We start from the raw sequence: 22,727 nt of genomic DNA on the forward strand, positions 1-22,727 counted from the left end.
TGCTACCTAGTGTGGCTGGATTCTTGCTAGCAGAGCCAAGGGAGGCTGGTGGCAACAGAAAGCTTTGCTGCAGAAAAGTAACCATCCTGCTGCTTATTCTCCCAAGTCCAGCAGGCTGTGAAGGCAGCAGTCCCATTGTGTGGACATGAGCTGCTACTTCGAGAGGAAACACGGCTGTCCTGGGGAAGCCTCTACACAGGTCCAGACTCCCACAGCAAGGCTGAAGCTGCAGAAGCAGGAAGGTAACAAGTTCTATGCTAAAGAAACAGGCCCCTGGGAGCTGGATGTTGGACAAGATGTAGTTGGACAAGACATGTTAAGCTCTCTTTTCTCAGCTGAATTTTTGTAGTTTACTTCTTGGTTGTCTTCCCCCCCAACTCCCCAAGTTTTGCATTCAAGGATTCTAGAAAAAACAACTACAGTTTTAGGAGAATGAGTAACACACCACATGGAACTGAAGTCTAGTTTTCCACGTGACAATTCAGTTTAAAAATCACGTTTAAAAAAAAAAAAAAAATCCCAACTTTTTCTTTTCTTTTTTTCTTTTCCCCTCTGTAAGGAAGGGAAAGCCAGGGTAGAAAATAGAAAAAGCTGTACACAAGAAATATCCGAATCCCTGCTACTACTTCAATGCACTCCCAATAACAGAACAGCTAGAAATAGCTGTACTGAAAATATATGCCCTGCATATGCGGTGAATGGACTTAAAACACATAAAAATGTTCCTGTTGCCAGAAAGAAAAGTTTACCATAAGTTCAGATGATGTCCTCTTCAGTAACCGGATGCTCTGATTTAAAGTGCTCTATTAGAAAGGAGGGGAGAAAAAAAACATTCAAGTCACTGCTACAGGTAAGAGCCCATCTCTTTTAATATTATATACATACTTCGATCTTCTCTAGATTACTTCATATAATACAATATATAACACTATATATAGTAACAACAGTTGTATTAAAATGAATATGACTTTTTATAAGAGCAAGTAGTGATAGGACAAGAGGTAATGGCTTTAAATTGAAAGAGGGTAGATTTAGATTAGACATAAGGAAGAAGTTCTTCCCTGTGAGGGTGGTGAGGCACTGGCACAGGTTGCCCAGAGAAGCTGCGGCTGCTCCATCCCTGGAAGTGTTCAAGGCCAGGTTGGATGGGGCTTTGAGCAACCTGGTCTAGTGGAAGCTGTCCCTGCCTCTAGCAGGGGGTTGGAACTATATTATCTCTAATAATCCCTTCCAAACCAAACCATTCTATGACTCTTACGCACTGTGTACTGGAAGACTTTAGATTTAACTAAGATTTATTTGGAGTGAAGAGAGAACGGTTAAAATCAGAACCAAGCATTCAGAAAATTCTATAACGTGCAATTTCAGAAGGGAAAAAGCACTTACCCTAGCTTTAACATATTTCTTGACAGTCGGTTTTGTAAAAGGAAAAAGAGATGAGAATAATTAGGAGTTAATTAGGAAGAACAGCATAGAATTAGACTGGAAGAGAAGACTTTACGTTTTTCTACCAGAGGGCTTTGATAGGGCAGGAACACTGTATCAGATGATAGAATAAACTAAAAGTCATCATGTTACCTAGAAGAAAAAGCAACACCTAGCATATACACAGCTTGATACTTATAAGCTTGGCAAAATCAGGCAGAAGCAGCTCTTTCATATCTTTTATGGCATCAATAAAAAATACTTTTCTTTGGTTCTAAATACTCCTGTCAGGAGTTTCCAATTCTAATTAACACTGTTAGGTGATTGCTAATTCCAAGAAATAAAGTGTGAAAATGGTAACTGCTTTTAGTAATGAAGACAAATGCTAAGTAAAAAAAGAAAATGAGTGAATTAGGGTTAAGATTTTGTAAATTTCTCCCATTTCCTACTTTATTCATATATAATCAAAAATAGATATAGAAAAAAATACGGGGAGGAAAAAGGTCATGATTTTAGAAAGCTTTATAAAGTAGTAGTATTACAAGTAGGAAAACTATTTATTAAACACGTACTTTAACCAGATTACTCTTCAGTGATACAGTGAAAATGCAATCTGTGCTTATGTACTAGCAAAAGTCCAGCTTTCTGTATTTAAGATATTTAAAGATTCATATTTTCTGTAACTACATTTTAGTATTGCTTTAATATTTTACCATAGCTTGCTCTAGTGGAATGACTTGCTGGTTATGAATCATTCGAATGTTGTTTGCATGTCCTTTTAAGGCATTTTCCAGTGCTCCTTTTGGCTGTAAAAAACACAATTACGCAGTATTGTTCAGCAGTCTCAAAGCTTTCCAACAAAGCAAGAAACAGTGAAAGTTGCACATTATCCTCATCCATTGCAGAACAGCTGATGCTAACAACGGGATTTGGCAAATTGAATTCTTCAACACAAAGAGAGGAAAAATCACCATATTAGTAATTCAAACCTCAATAACCGAACCAGATACATTATACTGCTTTTCTGGCTATAACATTATCAGCACATATTTAACTGGAGAGAATTTTCACGTAGTGAACTAAGTCATTTTAAATACAGAGGAGCTAGCACATCCCCTCTAACTCGCTGCAAGAACCCTGCAGCATGGCACCACAGCTGGGATGAGCATTGTCCAGGCACAGTTTTGGGCACTGTGGTCATCACCCTGAGACACACTCTGCTTTCTGAGGGGCACAGAAGTTTCCCAGATGGTAACTTGGAAATGTGTTTGTGGAAGTTACTCTTCATTTCTGCAGCTCCTGCTTTTCAGTCAGAAGATACAAGTTTGTGCCCTGATTTTCAAGACTGACTGCCTGTCTGGAGATCACACTTGTAGCAAAATACCATGGAATTTGATTTTATTCTCAGAAATACATTTCTCTTCCATTTACTTTTGATGGCAAAATCACTTGGCTCCCTGCATACACTCTTGAATACATGCTGCTTATTGTTTTGAAAGTGTACTAACGGCATACCTCAGAGATGTGTTTGCTTCATGTAAGTGGTCAGCTGTGGCACTGAGCTTCAGGATGCTTCATGTACTGCACTGACAAGCTGAATTCCCTCACCTAACAACACCTGTGGGTGGTAGCTCCCTCTTCCATACCCTGACCCAGTGTTTTGATACAAGTTTTATTCCATTTACTCCTTCCAGTATAAAAACATCCATTCAATTTCACGTAAGGTATCAGAAAATACAAACTATAACCCCATGGTTAAACAGAAAATATAAACTATTACCCCATGGGTAAACTATAACCCCATGGTTAATTAATTCCAAACAGTTTTAGTTTATTCTTTAATTGATGGTTCTTGTAAACTTTAAGAGTTAACACTAATAATAAAGCGGGATTACAAAATATTCTTGGAAATCAGTACCAGTTTTGAAACAATCTAATTTTGTACTATGTCATGCTGTTGTGGGGTTTTGGAGGGCTTTTTTTTTTTCTTTTTTTAAGGCATTTCATAGATTACACTAAGGAAGAAATAAAAACATACACTGTGACAGTGAGCACATTTAATACTGTGGTTTTCTTTATCTTCTATATGAAGAAATTACTCTGCCTAATTATTCTCAATTTGAATACTTCTTTTAGATTCTATTACTAAAAATAAAGAAAAAAAAAAAACTATCTACCAGCACAATAAATTTTCCTTTATGGAGCTGTGTAGAATATACCTTTAAAAAGACACCTCAGGCAATTCTATGTAAAGCATAACACATTTGAAGAACCTCAGCTTTCACTCGGAAAATAACCCAAAACATCAGCAAAACCTCCCCACCTGTATAAGGTTCAAAATGGCACAGTAAAAATTGAAAATTGAAGTGAACTCTGGCCGAAGCTACTGGTATCTGTCAAATTTAGCAAACTACATGACTAAACAGGCAACATGTGGCTCACTCGTGGTACTTGGAGAGGATGCTAGCTACAATACAAGAAAAGCTCTGAGCAGCCTAAACCTGACGTGAGTGCACATGTGGCAGAAAAAAGCATTAAGATGTGTGATCCAATTATACGGAGTAAGCACACCAGCGGCCTCTACTGTGCCTTCTTCTCCCTAGAGGAGGGATGGATATCTGATAAATTCCAGACACCATGGTCTCACTCTGCTCTCTGTGTCCCTTAGTGATCCAAGCAACAGTAGCACATATGCAGCATAACTCTTTCTCATACACCACAATGCAGGCATTTCTCTTAGGCCAGTCTCCAACCTCGTGGCCAAACTATGACCCTCATTTTGAAAAACAAATATGAAGCGACCTTGACATTCATACAAACATATTAGCCGAATATTCACTAACTTAACACAGCTGTGTCATTCTGCAGATTCATCTGCAAGCAATGCCGTAGCTGCACCCTCTGACCATTGTCCACATGCCTGCAGGCAAAAAAGCCCTTCAGAGCAAGACAGGATCTCTTTTGCGTGTTCTCCCGTCACACTGGAGCCCAAGTCCTCATTAGAGCTCTTATGAGCTGCCACAGTATTAATTTTATTGCTAATTGCAAAACATTCTGCTCAGTAACTGAAACAAAATTAATTCAAATCATCATCTGCATCACAGTCTAACCTATTTTCTTTTTCCAACTGGGACCCTAAAACATAAACAGCATAAACAGGAAATACTCAGAGTATTCCCCTCATTTCTTAAGCAAACAGTGGAATTCAAGAAATTATACTTCCAAAGCAGAAAATATACTTCCAAAGCACAAACTCTACAACAGAACAGAAAAATCAGTAATTAGCAATATTTAAAATACAGTTAATATCCAATATTGTTCTTGAAAGCTTTTCCTTATGTGACAATGCATCATGTATATAAGTGTCTGAAGTGCAAGAATACTCCCACAGGAAGTCTAAATGCTTGTCTATGTATTTATACTTACAAAGTATATAAACGATACATTTTATGTATTACTGCATTAGTGAATTAAACTTACCAGCTGGTCTGCTCTTGCTTCTAAGTCATTAGCAAACGACAGAAGATCAACTTTGGTAACACTTTTATTGATCTGAAACAAGATGTGAACAGCAGAAGAAAGAGTGTATGTTGTTACTGCATACAAACTTTGTCTACCCTTTATTTCTTTAAATGTTTGCTGAGCTTAACTTCTGAAGCACTTTTGCTCCATGTTTTGTGATTCTCCAAAACACACCCCTTCACACAAAAGAAGATTTTTCTGTTTTGCCCACTGTTAAAAGAAACATTTCAGTTTATGCTTTGTCCCAGTCAAATCTCGGTTGACTACAGTCTCACCTCTGCCAAATACGCTGCAAAGTTTATTCCTTCTATTCCTGAAGAGCTGAAATTCAAAAGATTCTCCTTCCCAATTTCATCCAGCAGGATGATTTTGCTGAGGTTTATCTGAATATGCTCAATTTTAAGAGCTACATCTTCTGTATACTGAGAGGAAAACAAAATAAAGCATATAAGTGGTTTGTGCCCAGTGTATATTAGTCTATAGATGCCCCTCCCCAAGCATCTTGTTTTTGCTGACTCATCACTTTCATGAAGAAGCACACACTGATTCTTGCTTACATCAGTTGAATTCAATTAACTTTGATGGAATCCACCAGGTAACATTCTTACCTTCCCTGCAATATCCACAGTTTAGTCATGCCATGTTGTAACCTAGCCATGCATCTTTCATACCAATGAATTACTCGCCTTTCATGACATCCATTTAAGCAGGCTTCTCTGAATAGATGTTAGTCCCTCCCAAGTGGAGACCAAGATAAAAGAGAATTCTCTTTCCTCTTCAGGAAATGTTATGTTTAAATATTTAATTTTTAAATTTTATTAAATTAAATTTAAATTTATTTTTTAAAATTTAATATTTATGTTTAAATATTTAATATTTAACCAAGGAAACCTAGAGAATTCGGTATCTCCGCTGTGGCCAGACTGTCCACTCTGTTGGCCATAGGACTAAATGAGACTCCTCTAAATATGTTTAGTGGGAACTAAAGATGACCTGCTTATCATTACCTGAAGTCTTCCTGCATGGCATCCGAATCTAATATGTCACCTTTCCTGCACAGGCCACAGAGCAAAAGATGAGGAATCTGGAAACCTGACTTCCTTTATAGCCTCTACCGCCTTCCCAGTCTGCTGTGGACACTCAAAATGATCTTCCCTGTTCATTTGGTGTATTATTTGAGGCAGGGTCTGTATCTATCAAGTCTGTGTACAGTGCCTGGCAGAACAGAATATGAATCCCCTAGGGGTTGCTGTAATGAAGATCAGTATTATAGGCAATCCCAGAATTAGTACAGTCATGTGATTATAGAATCATAGAATGATTTGGGTTGGAAGGGACCTTAAAGCTCATCCAGTTCCAGCTGGGCAGGGACACCTTCCACTAGACCAGACTGCTCAAAGAGCCGTCCAATCTGGTCTTAAACACTTCCAGGGATGGGGCAGCCGCAACTTCTTTGGGCAGTCTGTTCTGGTAATTCACTACCCTCACAGTGAATAATATCTGATCTACAGCTACCCCTCTTTCAGCTTAAAACCATTCCCCTTTTTTCTGTCACTACATGCCCTTGTAAAAGTAATGACAATGAAGTCGTGTAATAACACAGACTTTCAAACTGAAAAGATTTTATTTTATCCCAACCCCTTCCCACTGAAATTGGGAACCATTCTTAGGAGCACAGTATATCGTATCCTGGATCAATATAAATCTGACCGAAATCAGAAGAGAACACACTAAGACAGACATTTAACTAAAGAGCAAGACTCTCATTACACACCATAAGTAGTCTTTGGAAGATGCTAGACTTGAACCTTCTGTGCAAGTTTCAAAATTAAAATCAACTATATTTTTATTATCATAAAAAAGCATATCAGAGAACCTTCTGTGGTCTACTGAGATGGGCAAAGGACATCTTGTTCGTAAACAGATTCCTTTCTTTCAAATTATCTTGGCCATTTTTTGCCTCCTTACAGGATAAATTGCGTATAAAACCCAAAAACCCACAAACCCCAGACATGCCATACTGTGTTCAAACACTTCTCCAGCCTTCAGAAGTAATCATGCACTTCCTCATACTTTCTTTACTTACCATACTAATATTTAGGAATTCATTGATATTGAACAGGTGTTCTAGGTGAAGGGAGGTATAAATTCCTTTGTTTTCCTTACAATCACTGTAAAAATAAAAATATATCAGCCTAAAAATCACTTTGAGGACTAAGTGTTAAGAGAATGACTCACAATGTTTTCATATTCTAAGAGAATCCACCCGATGCAAAATATTTTATCAAAGAGTTCAACTAATATCGTTATACATACTGCACTAATACTACCCCTAATAACTCATGCTTTTGCTACTGATTCACTGGAAAATCAGAACGTCTTCTGGAACGTGTACCATTTTTGCATGTGCTTTAAATATCAAGCATGGAAGATATCACAAAACTAATATGCATAAATTGAATTAAATCTTGACCATAACTTTAGTACCTGTACACATTTTCGAAAGTCAAGTTAATATTTGGATTTTTAAACAGTATGCCAGAAAGATAGTTTTTCCAGTGCTGATTTAGTAAGTAGGGAGTATCCAAAACCTAGAAGACAAAATTCAGTAATGTCACTATAATTCTGAGTTTTCAATTAATGAATTTATTCATATGCAATCTTTTGACACATACGTATAAGCTTATCACCCACTAATGGGAACACAAGCAAACCAGCAAATTCAACCTCTCTGGTGCAGAAAATGAACATTAAAGCTGAACTTCACCAAGAAATGCTGAATTCACCAAAAAAAAAAGTATCTCCACAAGACAACAAACATGCAGTATTTATACTGCAAAGCAAATTAAACAAAGAAAGGATGAATGTCTCTATTCAGTGTGTAACGGGAAATTAAAACCAGATCCAAACTCACTTAAAGTATCCCATAAAAAAATAGTATGTCATACATAACTGACAAAACCATCAGGACTCATGATGATTCCAGTCATTGTTTAATAATGCAAATAATTTTACCTTGAATAAAGTTTTATCTTCAAAGGGTTCACAGACCAGTTTTTCTACATTTCCACCTGTGACAAAAGTGAGCACGACTACAGTCATCAGCACCCAGGAGAAAAGAAAACTGAATCCAACACCACTGAAAGAAAGTAAGTTGAGTAAGTTTTTGCTTTTGAAGAACAAAGTATATATACTTTGGGCAACAGTGAAGCTAACAGTTAGCAGCTACAATATAACAAGTGGTAGACCTTGAAATACTTCTGTTTTCCATATAGGTTTTTGCCCTCTGAAACAACTTAGATGTTTCAGCTCTGTAAAGTCTTCAGCTAAATAACATTTAAAATGCCCGCATCTGCACCAGGTGTGCAAACCCTTTTAAGAATTAAATTTAAAAGCCACAAAAGCATACAATTTTCTTTTTAAAATTCAACTTTCTAGCCTTGTGCTCTCAAAAAAATTTTAGACAAATTTCAGATGCAAGCTTCTCTTGCACCTAGCAGAAACCACTACTAGGAACTTCCAACAGCAACCTCCAAACTCCTAAAGTGGCCAGAGAAAGTCAAGTGTTTCTTGACTCCTTGCATGGCTTTTTTTCTTTTAAGCAATTGCTCAAGTGTACTAAAAGGCTATGAAACCCTCTTTATATTTTCAATTACCTGTTCCCAGTTTTTGCAGTTTCCAAATGGGCTGTGCTTGTTTTAGCTGGATTAGAGATTAATTTTATTCTAAGTAGCTGGTACAGTGCTGTGTTTTGGATTTAGTATGGGAATAAAGTTGATAACACACTGATGTTTTATGTTGTTGCTAAGTAATGCTTACCCTGAATCAAGGACTTTTCAGTTTTCCATGCTCTGCAGTGAGGACGGGCACAAGAAGCCAGGAGGGAGTAGAGACAGGACACCTGATCCAAACTAGCCAAAGGGGTATTCCATACCACAGCACATCATGCCCAGTATATAGACCAGAGGGAGTTGACTGGGAGCCACTGATCGCTGCTCAGGGACAGGCTGGGCATTGGTCAATGGGTGGTGAACAATTGTATTGTGCATCATTTGTTTTCTTTCCTTGGGTTTTATTCCTCTCTATGCCTCTTTTTCATTATAATTGTTATTGTTAGCATTATTTATATACCCCGCCAGTATTAAACTCTCCTGATTCCCCTCCCCCTGCCACCAGGGGCCAGGGGGCATGAGTGAGCTGTTTTGTGGTACTTAGTTGCTGCCTGGGGTTAAAAAACAACATTACACAGAAATATTATCAGCTACAGCACTCGCCTTAGAACAGCAGATTCAGAGATTTTGTCCTTCAGCTATAATCCTTAATGAAAGAGAACCCAAAATTCCCAAGACCCTCAGTGGAAGTACATGAGATCAGTACTTATTTTTGTGCTGATTTTTTTCCAGCACATACACATAGAAAGCATCAATTCTTTTCATGCACATGCCCTTCAAAAAAAAAAAAAAATAGTAAAAACAACCTTCTACAGGTACCTTCCTTTTATCTTTCACCAATAAGTGAAACTTACGCCATGAGGAAGTTTCCTCCAGTGTTGGAGATGCAGCCTCTGGTTGTTGGAGAAGCATGTTTATCATAACCACAGGTGCCACACAGCAATCCAAGACAATAGAAGATCAGAATCAGGACCACCATGCAGCACAGGATGAGACAACCCAGCCACCTAAGGAATAAAACCCAAAGCGTTTGGTTATTAGCATGCAAAGAATACACCAAAGACCTGCAGAATATGTAAGGCAATACTATATTCCCAACTGGCCCACTCATAGTTCTGTTTGAGCAACAAATATTAGCAAAAATGGTTTTCCTGTACTTGCATATATTTTGGGACAGAACATGATTACTGTTGGATAATAGACAGCTGTTCCCGAAGGACTGGGGAACAAACATCACAGGAACATGGTGCTCCCATCCCATTACTGCAGGTGAACTGTACTGCTCTAAAGTGCGCCAAGTGGAGCAAATAATGAGTCGGAGGAGGCAGATGCTCAAACAGTAATTTATTCAAGAAACAATGGAGAGGTTTATGACTGTGCACTCACCATTGGTCATGAAGTACATAACTCTTACTGTAAGGCTTACTACTTTTTGCACACAGTGTGACAGGACTGTAATAGTACGTAAGAGTATTTAAGGCTATTAATACCTAGCTTTATGTTGTCAGTGCTGGAATGCTTTCACTGTATGGAGCATTTAACAGAACTTGATCAGAAGGGAGATACTGAATAGGAATTAAACCTTCATTTTTATTAATTAAATCCCATAATAGTTCTATCTGCCCACATATTTGGAGCACACCCATTTATTCACACATTTTGTATTTCATTCTAGCCTTTCAACTCCTCCCAATTCCCTCTGCTGCTCCTTTCCCCTTTTGTTCCCTTTTTCCTAGCTTATATTTCTTAAGTTCCCTTTTCTCTTCCCTGTACCTCTGTAGAGGGAAAGTGGGAACCAGAAAAAGGAATATCATAATGAATATGCGCAGTCAAAACAGAAAGAAAAACATTAATGCTGACAGGCACATTTGTAAAGGAATACTTATTAAGAACAATTCATCTGTAATTAAGGAAGAGACAGACAGAAAACAATCTGGACAGCAACAAGCTTTGGTTTCACTTGTACTTGGAAATACTACTAGGTCAGGTTCAACAAGAATGGGTATTTAAGTGCCATGCAAATAAGATATTTCTCCACTTCTTTGAATCCAAATACAAGATTCACAGAGGCATACTGCAGCAGAACAAAGCAATGCATTTATTTGGTTAAATGTAATTTGAGCTTCAAAGAAAATACTAATAAATTTGACACATCAAGGCTCACCACAAAAAATTGCCTGACAAAGAATGGGTTAAAGATTATAGATTGCAATTAAGGTTCAGTCTGCTTATTTTGATTTAAAATTGCATTAATGCCATCAGCACGCATTCTGCAGCAGTGGAACTGATTATGACACAAAGATAGAAACAATCATTGATTACGGGAACAACTGAAGTTTCAAAATGTATGGAGAACTTGATGAGCTTGAGGACTGAAATGACTAGATCTGGACAAAGTTAAATAGTATGAAATAAAAAGCTTTATGCTTCAAACTGTGAGATTATTAATTATAGGAGTCGCACAAGTCTCAAATAAGAAGCATATGGAATATGCTTTTTTCTCAAGGTACAATTAACCTAAGCATTCACAAGGACAAGTACTACACCAGCAGGAACAACCACGGGTGCATGAAGATTTGTAAGGTGTGCAGCAGAATCCCTACTACTCTCTAGAGTAGAAAGGGTGAAATAAAAACAGATTAGCAAGGCCTCTACATTCCCATGCTCTTACAATTTAGCTGCAAACTCAGCAAAACTAAGCCCTAAATAAGAAATCACCCTGGCATTATGAAAAAATCCCTTCTTTTATGTATTATACCTTTGACATCTACCTACATCTATCCTTCCTGAAAAAGACCTGAAGGCCTACACAGTAGGAACTACCTCTTGCTCTGTAGTGAAACAGCACCAGTTGTTGATTAGCTGCAGTTTTGATTTTTACCAAAATGCCAGTAACAAACAAATGCCTCATATCATCTTTGTTTTGAGGTGTTCATCGTTAATATTTTAATTGCTTTTACAGAACATTAAAATATTACAAAGTATTACCAACAGGTAGCAATTCACTCTTGATTTACTTCCCGCACATACCTGTAGAAATCGTACTGCTCCACTACTGGAAAATAATCTTGAACGTATGCTTCACTTTGTGTAAGATAAATTGTCAGATCTGCCAAAATCTTCTGAACAGGGAGGGTTTTTGCGAAGGTAGTGATATTTGAACCAATGGATTCCAGCACGTTTTTGATATCTAAAAGAACATAGTGTGCTATTACAGATTTCATAGAAGAAATTTTCTTTCCATATATGCATTATAAAAAGCTATTAAGCCATTTGCCACATGAAACAAGCAAGTCAGGAAAACAAGCATGAGGAAGAGACAAGCAGCAACAAAAAACATTGAGCTTCAAAGTAACACAATGGCATTTTAAAACACACATTTTATTTTTAGCATTTAATTTAATGATGAAAGATGTAGATGTCAAGCCAGAGTTCTCTCTTTCTTTTTGTTATAATTACTGTGTCACTTCTAATCTAGCCATCTTAAATATTGCTTTTCATGCAATATTGCATACGGTAACACTGAGCAAGACAATTAGCCGCTAAGTTTACAGAGGACATGATCGAGATCTATTTAAATTCCATCCCTTGGGAATACATCAGTGAGAAAGAAATTAGACTGCCTATATTGAGAATCTATATTGGTTATTTTCAACCTTCTTAACAAAGATTACATAAATAAATTCATTCTAATTAGTTAGCAACACTCTTGAGATAATGATCAACTAAGCCACTTTCCCCCCTCAAATTAAGAATGAATATGCTACCCTAAGCTTACAGTTTCGGTACACACTATTTAGATACACAAAGCCATGATTAATTTACTTATTATACATATTTTCTATTTGTAAAATGCAGTTTCTATTCACTTTTCCCCATCCTTCAACTTGGAGCGTACTTGAAACAGCAGGACCTATAAACTATAGGTTGCTATTTGGCAGTAGGCAACAGTCTCTCTCAAACAACTGGACAAATTTTTGGCTGTTTGTTCAGATGCTTACTCTTCTAAATTCAACCGGATTCCATAACACTCTTATTTTGAAAGTCTACAAATAAATGCCTTTTTTTTTTTTTTTTCCCCTAGCAAGCCTAGGTTATTTGCTTTGTAATTCAAACTCAGTTTTTATAAAACCAAACTCCCAGCAATTTATAAATAGATAAATCAAGATGGCTTGTCTGTGTTTATGTATCAGCAGATACTGACAATGAGTAAGTCTGCACTGTATTTCCTAATGAAAAGCATAATACAACTTTTAGCTGGGTTCAGGCAAGTTCACACAGTATCCTCTGGTTGTATATATACTGTGTTTCATTTTGCCCAGGAGGGGGAAAAATAGAAAGAAAAACTTACAAGGAACAGCTGTTTATATATGCAGAACAGGTCCACAATGCAAGAACAAAAATTAAAACAGATTAGTATACACACACTATACTACATTTTATTCAAATGTCAAGTGTCCAGGTACCATCAGAGAGTAACAATGTGTCATGGTTTAAAAACCAGGAACATAGTGTAAACCCAAGTACCAAAATAATTAAAAGAGACATTTAAATTATCCGTAAGGCTTAATTTTACCTCCCCTTTGCCATCCACTACATTTTAATACAGCAGCACGCAGGTTCAGTTTTTTTAACACCACACTCCTAAGTATGTTACAGGCACACTGGTCAAGGAAAATGAGCTCTTCAACCAAAAAAAGATAAAGCTTCAGTGTGACTTTGAACAGTAAAAAGCCTAACAAATAAAACTCCTCCATAAAATACCATATGCTCTATTTTTAGATTTAATTTTTGATCCTCATTAACACATAGTGGCTTTCTATGGGATTTTTGTGTTGCCAAATTAAAAAAAATACCCCAAATTTTACATTTCCATTTTCATGCTCTTTAGCTCAGAAGATATATTATCGGTAAAACAAAACAAAAACATCAGTAAGTTTCATTGACATTAAACAATCAAAATTAAAAGACAGTTTGTCCTCACCTGATAAAATATTCCGCGTTTGATTCACCACTAAGTCTGGAGTATCATTAAATGCCGCATAACCCTAAAAGTTGAAAAAACTGTAATAAATTTCTCACTGTTAAATTATTTACTGCATTATTGCTTTTCTACAAGAAGTAAAACTATACACATTCTAAAATGTTTGTGGTGATACCATCAAAAATACGTTTTTACTGCTGCCCATTATAAAAGGTCAAAGCAAAACAGGAACTTAATTCTATTGCAGATTCAGTTTGCTCTCCAAGATATTCCTTGGGAAAAAATATCTGAATTTAAATATACATGCATCAGTCACATCTCAGACTTTATAGCACTGTTGCCTGTCAGATCTATCTGCTATAAAACTGAGAATGCACATATGATGACGCATTAAGTGAAAGGAGCTGCTGTGCACCAGTCAGTGCCTCCTCTTTGCAAGCGTGTGTCTTCTTAAAATGAAATGCATGTTACAAACAACAAAATCCAACTGACTTTGAAGACTCTGTTAATGCTTTCTTTAGTGAGAAAGGGAAAGAAAGAGTCTAAACCATACAGACCAAGCTCAGTAGCTCATCTGGACAGAAAGAAGCTGCCACTGCAGTGGATATTTGAAGTTTTACTTCCCGCAGACCTGATCAACTTCAGAAGCAGGCAAGGTTCTAAGTCCCCTTTACATAGCCTTTGATTTCAGAAAGTGCCTGCTATTCCTAGAAAACATTTTCAGATTGCTAGATTTTTAAATTGCTCAAACTAAGCCATTTTTTATAGGTGAAAATCATTATGTTTTGCAACACAAACAGTAATCCTATTAGGTCCATTGCACCAGATTTAATACCAAATATTTACATGAAGAATTTGGAAGACATACTTCAAAATAGCTGGAATACAATAAAAATAATTAGGAAAGTGTGGACTTTTCTTGAGTTCGAAGCAAAAACTACAGAGCACACCAGCAGATCCATGTTTCTGCCTTTTTGTTTCTTAAGGATTGTTCTGTCAAGCATTAAATTAGCAATACATTTTTGATCTATAGTACGCTTGAGATATAAAGCACTACATTCATACTTTCAAATCTTGGCCAAACAGTGGAATAATGAGAAATATCCACCATGAGGCAGGATGAGGCAGGAACAAGAGAATTCTGCATGAGAAAGCCTAGGAAAAACAAGTGATATGCAAGTAACCCAGTTCATTAATTAACAGTTTACTAGCCTGTCAAGAAACATACCTTTTGAACCAGACTAGAAAGGTCTATTTTAAGGACATCATTGACCTTCGCAAGCTGTGAGCTCACTCCCGGCAACTAGAAAGCAAAAAGCATTCTTGACTCACATCAAAATAGTAAACTCATTAATTTAGTAAACATCACAAAGGTAGGAGAGACGGTAAAGAAACTAGAAACTTTATTTGTAGAATTTTTGTAGCACACTCCCAAAACCTTTGCTGTACAGCAGCAAAGCTTAACCTTAGCATTTTTGGGAGGACATACTATTTCACTGCCCAGAGCAGCACTTTAATGTAACTGCTTGACACACATTTTATCCTCTTCTACACAGAAGAGGAAAACAGTGACTAGAATTACCTAGAAACACAGAATATGGGAAGGTCATTTATCTCACCAGTGACAGCACATACCAAGCCATTAACATGCAGAGATACTATTGGGCTTATTCAAGGCAATCACACTGTAGGACTCTGAAAAACATTCTCTTACCCCACTAAAATTGGCGTTGATGTTCAGTTGATTTAGTGAATTCCTGATGATATTGCAAGTTGAGGCAGCCTGAGTTGCAGAGCATGCAGAATCATTGAGGGTGTTGCTTAGGTGCATTTTAACATCTGTCAAGTTTGCATGGAGCCTCTCTGTTCCCTCCTGCAAAACCTCTACAGAGACGCTCACATTTTCCAGTGCTTCCTTTGTTTCTCTGATGGCTGCAAGGATATGAAATTTCAAAAAATCCCTCTAGTCAGAAACCATGCTATAGATACAGATATGAAGAGGAAGCGCACATGCATGAATGCTTTATTCTTAATAATATTGATTCAAATAACTCTGACTCCCTCCCAGAAAAACCCTCTAGCATATAATATGTATTTATTGCACATAAAAATGCATCACTTGTATCTTCTTACAAACAAATATGCTCAGGCTACTTTTATTGAGATTCCCAGATTACACTCTTCTACCCTTTCCCTACCTCTCCTTACTCAGTGGTTTCAACAAAAAACTCTAACACTTAGTCACTAGAAATTAGAAGAAAGCCCATACCCACAAAACAGTATTTTCAGTATTTTGTTTATAATCCAACTCACAAAATATAGAGTTGCAAGACAAAAAGGAAAGAGTTTGTGTTGCATCAACCAAGCATTAATGAATGTTCAACACTGTCTGAGCTTTAGATTTCATCCCAATCATCCAATCAGATGAAGTAACCCAAAAAACAAAACACTGAACAGGTGTTTAGTAGACAAAAAAACCACACACATATAACTAAAAATACACAAGTTACAAAAATAGTGCACTTCACACAACACAAGGTTTTATTGGGTTTTTTACCTTTGATAGCCCTTTCCACTTTGACTTCAAGACAAACAAAAGAAATAAATCAAAAAAGGACAATGACGACAAGCAAATGGGAAAGAATTCATGGGTAAAAAAACCCAAAAGTAACTCAGATTCATGGATGCCTTTTTCTCTATAAGCTGTGCCTGACTCCTGAAAAAAAGCCTTAGATAGAAAAAGGAGTAAAGGAATATCTTCTTTGAAAGGAGACAGAACTAAGCATGAGGAATGCTAAACACAAAGACACAATGAAGAAATTACAGACAGCATCTCATAATAAGCTTGGCAGTGTACAGGATGAGGCCATCACATGTTCCTGACCTATTAAAAACTAACCTGCTGACCTACGGACACTCTTAAAGCACAGCTTTCCTAGTCCCCCTTACATTCAATGGAAAAGAATAACAACCTAAAGCAGGGGATTTGGATTTCATCTCTTCAATGACTGCTGAAACTAGGTTATCAACAATAGCACATAAATCTTGATTTAATTTTAAAATGCATTTATAAACCTTAAAATACCAGAAATCCTCAGTTTAAAAGAAGCTTCAAGGCATATAGAAAAATGGTAAGCTGAACCATGGTACTGCATAAAGTCATCCCATACTTCTGCACTAGAAAGACGATGCCTGTTTTACCATGGCAACAGAATATGAATATAACAACATGTACATCTTTACCTCCTGCCATTGTCAGAGCTGCATCAAGTGCGGGACGTACTTCCTTTCCCAGCTGTTCTTGAACTCTGCTTCCAAGCAAAGGTCCAACATCTGTAGCATGGAGAGATTAAAAAACAAACAAACAAAACATTATACATTAGTTCAATTCAAAATACCTCTTAGTATAGGTGCTGTCAGACTTAAAGTATAAATAGATAATTAAAATTTCTCTAAGGCCTGACAATCAGAACTTAGTGACAGAAGATACTGCAGGAACACAGTTCTCCTTTAGCTAGCTATAGACCTAAGAACAAAAGCAGCAAATCAAAATATGGCAGAGAATATTCACTAGCACTTGACCGTACAGATAAAAACACAATCATTTCAAACTCAAGATTTCATTGCATTTACTACTTTTTTTTGGACATTTTTCCCCACGATCTAGTCCAACATCTGGACAGGAATTTTATGGCATATTCTTTTGCTACACGCTGTATCTTTGTAGCGTAAGAGAAAACGGATTCTTTTCCTTTCTCCTGCTCCTCGTGTACTCAGCAATGCCAAGGTCACCTGCAACACAGATCTGCCAAGTCACCTCCACTGAAATCCCTTAAGCGTGTTAAGCACGCATCTCTAGTCCCTGTGCCCTCATACAGTGCATGCAGCACTGATGCTCACAGTGCTGGCTGCATGCTTACCCATAGCTATCCCCACCTCCAAACCCTCCTGCTCACAAACAGAAATGAAGCTTAAATGACAAATAAACACCAAGTAGAGTTTGGTGAAGCATCTTAATTTTACACATCGTTTCGGTAGTTGCTGGGTGCCCTCCATTTCCAGATCATGGTAAACAGCTCTTGAGTTTTTTGCTGTTGATGAGATGGGAATACTGTGTGGTACAGAACCATCCATTACTGTCAGCACTGTCATATCTGGCTCGGGATGAGAATTTTTATCAAGCAGAAAACACTTTTCAGCACTTCCTTACGGTGGGCAAACCAAAATCATCTACATTTCTCTTGAGATTTATGCTACTGTTGATTCCCTTAGAATGAAATCCTTTTGTCCCCAGGTATCACACACTTAATTCTGCTATTTCACAAAAATAAAAGCTAACTTTATTTATTGATGAGACTCTCATCACAGATCCCCCTAAGTCGCTATTAGCTACTGTATTAAACTGGCACTGAGAATGAATAAATATTTGAAATTTCAGTTTAGAATAGCTGAGAAGTTACAAGCTCCTGGAAATGCAGATGTCAATTTATTAGTTTTATAGAACTAAAGATGACACACCCTTTTTTTCAGACCAGGGTGTTCCTGCCTAGGATTAAGTAAGAAGACTGGTTAGCTACAACTGCTATTAATACTTTTTAAAGCACATTCAGTGGGCTTCAGTAGCTTCAAATAAGACACACTGGCCTCAGGGTATGCCTGAGGTAGGCTGGCTGCCTTGAAAACTGCCTTTAAAACACATTTTAAGACTAGACAGAAGCACGGATTCTTGGCATGATAAACCAATTTAGGATAAGTGGCACGCTGCCACAATTGCATACTCTGATCCCAGTAACAATCCTGTTAAAAATTGGTTTTGGCATTCCTGTATTTCACTTCAGTTTGAAATGCAGACACATTTATTAATGCCCACTAACAACGTATCTTGAATTCTAACCTGCACTGCATGTGGTCAGCCCTTTCTGTATCAGTTCTGGAAAGTGATGTTTAGGTTGAAAAAGTAAAAATAAAGAAATCAATTGTTTGGTTGCTTCTGTTTTGCCAAAAGCTTTAAAAGGTAACACCTTGTACTGTAACTGCACTGAAGGGGAAAGTGTAGTTGTCCTATTTCAAGTGCTACCTCCTGCTCTTCAACTGCTCATTCTGAAATGGTAAATACGTTAAGCAGCTTTAAAAAGAAGATAAGCTTATACCTCAGCTTCTAACTGAGTAGAGGACAAAGATATAACAACAAAATAAACAGAGATCTCTCACACCACTAAAAGGGCTAGTAGCTCTGTTCCTTGACATTTGGCTCCACAGTTAAAAACTGGTGACTAATAGTCTAAAAAAGCATTAAGTCTATGTGGTTATGTAACTATAAAAATGGAAAATAAAATAGTAGCCTGACTTACTGTATAAGCAATTTAATAAAATACTATTATTTCAGGAAGTAATAGGCATTATATCAGCTCCAAGACATTTTATGTGAAAAGAATTTTCAGCTTTAGTCTCATTTATCACTGAGACTAGTGCTTCTGTCTGAAAACCCCATTCTCATAAACAAATTTCACTTTGCATTATGAGGTATTTGCATCATCTTACTGAAGTCTTTAAATACACATCGCTAACCCCTTTTAATTCAAAGTACTTACTATTTAGGTCAGAGAGTGCTTTATCCTTAGTTGTGTTGTACTGGCTCACCAAGTAGTCAATTTGCTGAAAAGATGTTAAAAAACATGTTGAAAGAGCTGGAAAAAAGTAATTCTTTTAAATAATGAGTCAAACTGCTCTTCTGAAACAATCAAAATATTTGTGCAAACCCTCAAAATCCTGGCACTCTACTGTTTTCTACCTTTCTTGGCAGAGCTACACATTATAAAAGATGTATTTAATTGGAAAATCTATTGGAACATCTCTGGGGTAAACGATTCAGCTTATAAGTGTTCAGTAGCAGGAACCATGTTCTTATGAAGTCAGTCAGCCCAATGAAGTTTTGCATGTCTTCACCTCTGTCATTTTATTTTCTAGTGTCATTAGGTCCTCCTTCATGGAGACACGTGGCAAGTTAACGGGGTGGCAATTTTTAGGCAATTCACCAACCAAACTGACTTTTATCTGGGCAGCCTCTCAGAGCTTAACTTGCAGAAAGGAGCTGGCTGCTCTCTCTCAGTACAAATGGTTTTCCTAACTCCCAGTTGGCCCAGTTCAGTCACAACTTCAGGTCTACCAAGACACCTTAACAATAGAAACCAGCAACTTAGTTACCACCAGACCCTGGCTTTGGACAAGAGGCTATAAAAGAACCATCTCAAATGATTCTTTTGAAACAACATTAAATAACCTTCAACTGATTTCTGCATGTTTAAAATAACGTATTACAAATCCTACCCCAAATGAGTTAAAATAATGTAAAGTAACACCTTGACAAATGGGTTTACAATTTTAAATGTGGACCAATCTGGCAGTCTCATGTTTTCTGTGGAGTAAAGAAAAAAAAAAACAATACAAAACAACAGACAATAAAGCACCCTTAACCAACCTATTGATCATACAGCAGTGGATGTAATTAAAATACAAACTGTGAGTCAGACCTCCTTTCCCTAAAAAGGAGAAAAAAAACCTTACTACTAAGGCTGTAAGTATATTTTTATTTGTTTGTCTTCCTAGGGTAACCTAAGGACTAAGAGTTTGCAGGGCTAGAGGTTTTTCATTGTTTCCAGCAGTGTCACAGATTAAAGGTAATTCTGTATAACTAATGGTGTTATCACTCAATACTCATAGTCCGCAAATCTTCTATGACATGAACTCTTAACATGGGACTTCTTTTTCCAAATCCTCTTATATGCTGTACACCTCATACCAATGAGTCAAGAACATCAGTCAGGATTTCAGAGCTTTACAGCCAATTAGTTGGATTCCACAACTTTTTGCAAGAAGCTGAAGTCCTTCTCCTATCCGCAAGAAATTCTTACGTGTGTGTGTGTGAGATATTTATGTACCTTGTCTGAGAAAGTGACTTAGGCAGATGTCTCCTGTTCTCGTACAGTTCTGTCAGCAGAAAACCAGCCCAGAGTTACTGTCACTGGGATACTATCATACTCATGAATCCCTCATAATTGTGGGGATGCCAGCTACTTCCAATTTATCAGCCATGTGGGATTAAAACAGATCAATTAAATTTAATTCATTAAAATGAATGAAAGCCAAGGTAATAGGACTGTTAGACTTTTTTCTTCCTAACCAATAAAGAACTGGAATTTGCACATGAGAAAGTTTACAAGTCTTCCTTGCTAGAATTTAATTTTTGCTTTCAGTGCAAAAAGGATATGCAGAGGACTGCTTCTGGGGCTCTAAGGAAAGCCTGAATGCAGAAAAGAGGCAGTATTTCCTGTTTGGTATGGCATAGTATGACACTGCTTTAAAGAAAAAGCAGTCAAAAATACTTCTGGAAAAGAAATTACTGTAGCTCAGTCCCAGAGCACATATAAGTCAGCCCTTAATACAAGGAAACAGGAAAGAGCAACAAGAAATCCAAGTTTTCACACAGTATCTTTTTTATACGTATTCCTTTTAAAACCGTATTTTCCCAAATGAGTCACCTTCTGTTAGTGATCTACACTAGTTCAGTAGGAGGAAAAGGGCCTACAAGCATCATCACTGCATATCCCAGGAATACAGCTCAGAAGCTGCTCAAAGAATGCTAATCCATCAGGATAACTCCCAAACATTTACTGCTGTGTGAAAACATCTTACCTTGCATCATTTACTCTACTTCATGAGACTGACACACAAAGAATAAGCAAAATACTGCAGGTGTGATTTATACTGTATAGAAAGAAACAATTATTTTCTGCAGCACTTCTTTCTTACACCTCTTCCCTCCCATCCCCATTCCCCATAGAGAAAAAATTCCTTACCGCTGGAGTGTCGTTAAGGAAAATTTTCAGATCTTTGAAATTACTGTTAACCAGTTTCTTTGCTCCTCGGACTTGGTTAGTTAAATGCTGGTTGGCAGCATATGCACAGAGCACTCCAACACTACAAAAAATACAGATAATGGGTATTTATTATTGTACAGAACAAAAAAATCACAGCAAATAAAAGGTAAACATTATCAAAATAAAGGGCTTCATAAATTTACATATTCTCTTTTTCTTCTCACATGCACCATGAGGCAGGAGTAGAAGAATTTGCCATAAGGGCTGATATTGTACTACTGATAAAAAAAAAAAAACAGAAAGGAAAAAAGCAAAGTTAACCCAAAGTCTTCCGAAGTCAGTTACTTATCCATTTGCACTGATTCTGTCAGAAAACAGCCTAGGCAAATTAGAGGGGACTTTGAAATGTTAGGCTCTTTTACAAGTACCATTAACCCTCATACAGCTACAAGAAAATGCTCCTAGTTAACTGTGAAAAGGAATATTTTACACTTGAGAACTTCAGCAACATTTACTCATAATGGCCCAAATTATTTACACAACTGCATAGATCTTTTAAAAGCACTTGAATAGTCACTAAAATAATATATGAGGATTTCCCGATGGAAAGTGCGCTAGACATCCAGTCAGCACTGCTGATTATTTTCTATTTGATCACTCCCCACTGTGAAATTCTAATTACAGCCCAGAAGATCTGCACAAACAGTAAGTAAAAAGGCAATTAAAAGTCCCATAAGTGGCTTCAAAAGCTCTCTTAGTGTACATGATCCTTAAGTTTTTGTTTAGTTCAGGTGTAAAACAGACTTAAACAGAAGAATGACTTTTTGTTTTTAAACATCTCACACTAACAGCTAACCTTTCAGATAGCACCGGAAAAATTAAGAGAGACCATCAGAGTGGCAATATCCTCAAAAGCAGGCTGTGCCCAGCACTGACTTCCCACAGATTTAACTTGTGAGCAGCACAGATCCACTCAACACACAGGCACGAAATATCCCCAAAGGGCAGAGACTGACTAGAAGCTGCAGTCAGGTGCATCACAGGCAATTCCTGGATGGAACATTTATTCAGCCTCTTACTTTGCATTGGAGCTCAGTACTAGAGAGGCAGCACTCTGAGAAGCCATCACAAAAATCCAAGCCAAAGGAGAAGGGAGTCACTAATGAAACTGTACTCTTCCCAGACTGATAATTTTCCTGAGTTGGAGTGTGAAGACCACTAGTAGTAAATACTACTGTTTTTAAATAA

At 37.2% G+C, this 22,727-nt stretch overlaps 1 protein-coding gene across 10 annotated transcripts in view; it reads right to left on the bottom strand.

Annotated features, from left to right (window-relative positions):
* Positions 1-22,727, bottom strand: part of PROM1 (prominin 1) — a 63,098-nt gene that overhangs the window by 8,211 nt on the left and 32,160 nt on the right. For 6 of the 10 annotated variants that reach the window (XM_061469540.1, XM_061469585.1, XM_061469560.1 and 3 more), the window contains 16 exons: positions 21,459-21,579; positions 19,194-19,257; positions 16,846-16,935; positions 15,317-15,534; positions 14,831-14,905; positions 13,603-13,666; positions 11,649-11,808; positions 9,473-9,625; positions 7,963-8,086; positions 7,435-7,538; positions 7,034-7,118; positions 5,223-5,369; positions 4,906-4,977; positions 2,139-2,231; positions 1,387-1,404; positions 750-803 (listed from right to left, as the gene is read on the bottom strand). In XM_061469540.1, the coding sequence (XP_061325524.1) occupies positions 750-803; positions 1,387-1,404; positions 2,139-2,231; positions 4,906-4,977; positions 5,223-5,369; positions 7,034-7,118; positions 7,435-7,538; positions 7,963-8,086; positions 9,473-9,625; positions 11,649-11,808; positions 13,603-13,666; positions 14,831-14,905; positions 15,317-15,534; positions 16,846-16,935; positions 19,194-19,257; positions 21,459-21,579 (1,642 nt within the window). The remainder of the gene's footprint in view (positions 1-749; positions 804-1,386; positions 1,405-2,138; positions 2,232-4,905; positions 4,978-5,222; positions 5,370-7,033; positions 7,119-7,434; positions 7,539-7,962; positions 8,087-9,472; positions 9,626-11,648; positions 11,809-13,602; positions 13,667-14,830; positions 14,906-15,316; positions 15,535-16,845; positions 16,936-19,193; positions 19,258-21,458; positions 21,580-22,727) is intronic. The other 4 variants (XM_061469567.1, XM_061469550.1, XM_061469590.1 and 1 more) reach the window with 1 other exon arrangement.

Source organism: Pezoporus flaviventris, unplaced genomic scaffold (assembly GCF_033815535.1).
Source record: "Pezoporus flaviventris isolate CSIRO_AGI_PZ_B2104156 unplaced genomic scaffold, CSIRO_AGI_Pfla_v1 ptg000002l, whole genome shotgun sequence".
NCBI classification, from domain to species: domain Eukaryota; kingdom Metazoa; phylum Chordata; class Aves; order Psittaciformes; family Psittacidae; genus Pezoporus; species Pezoporus flaviventris.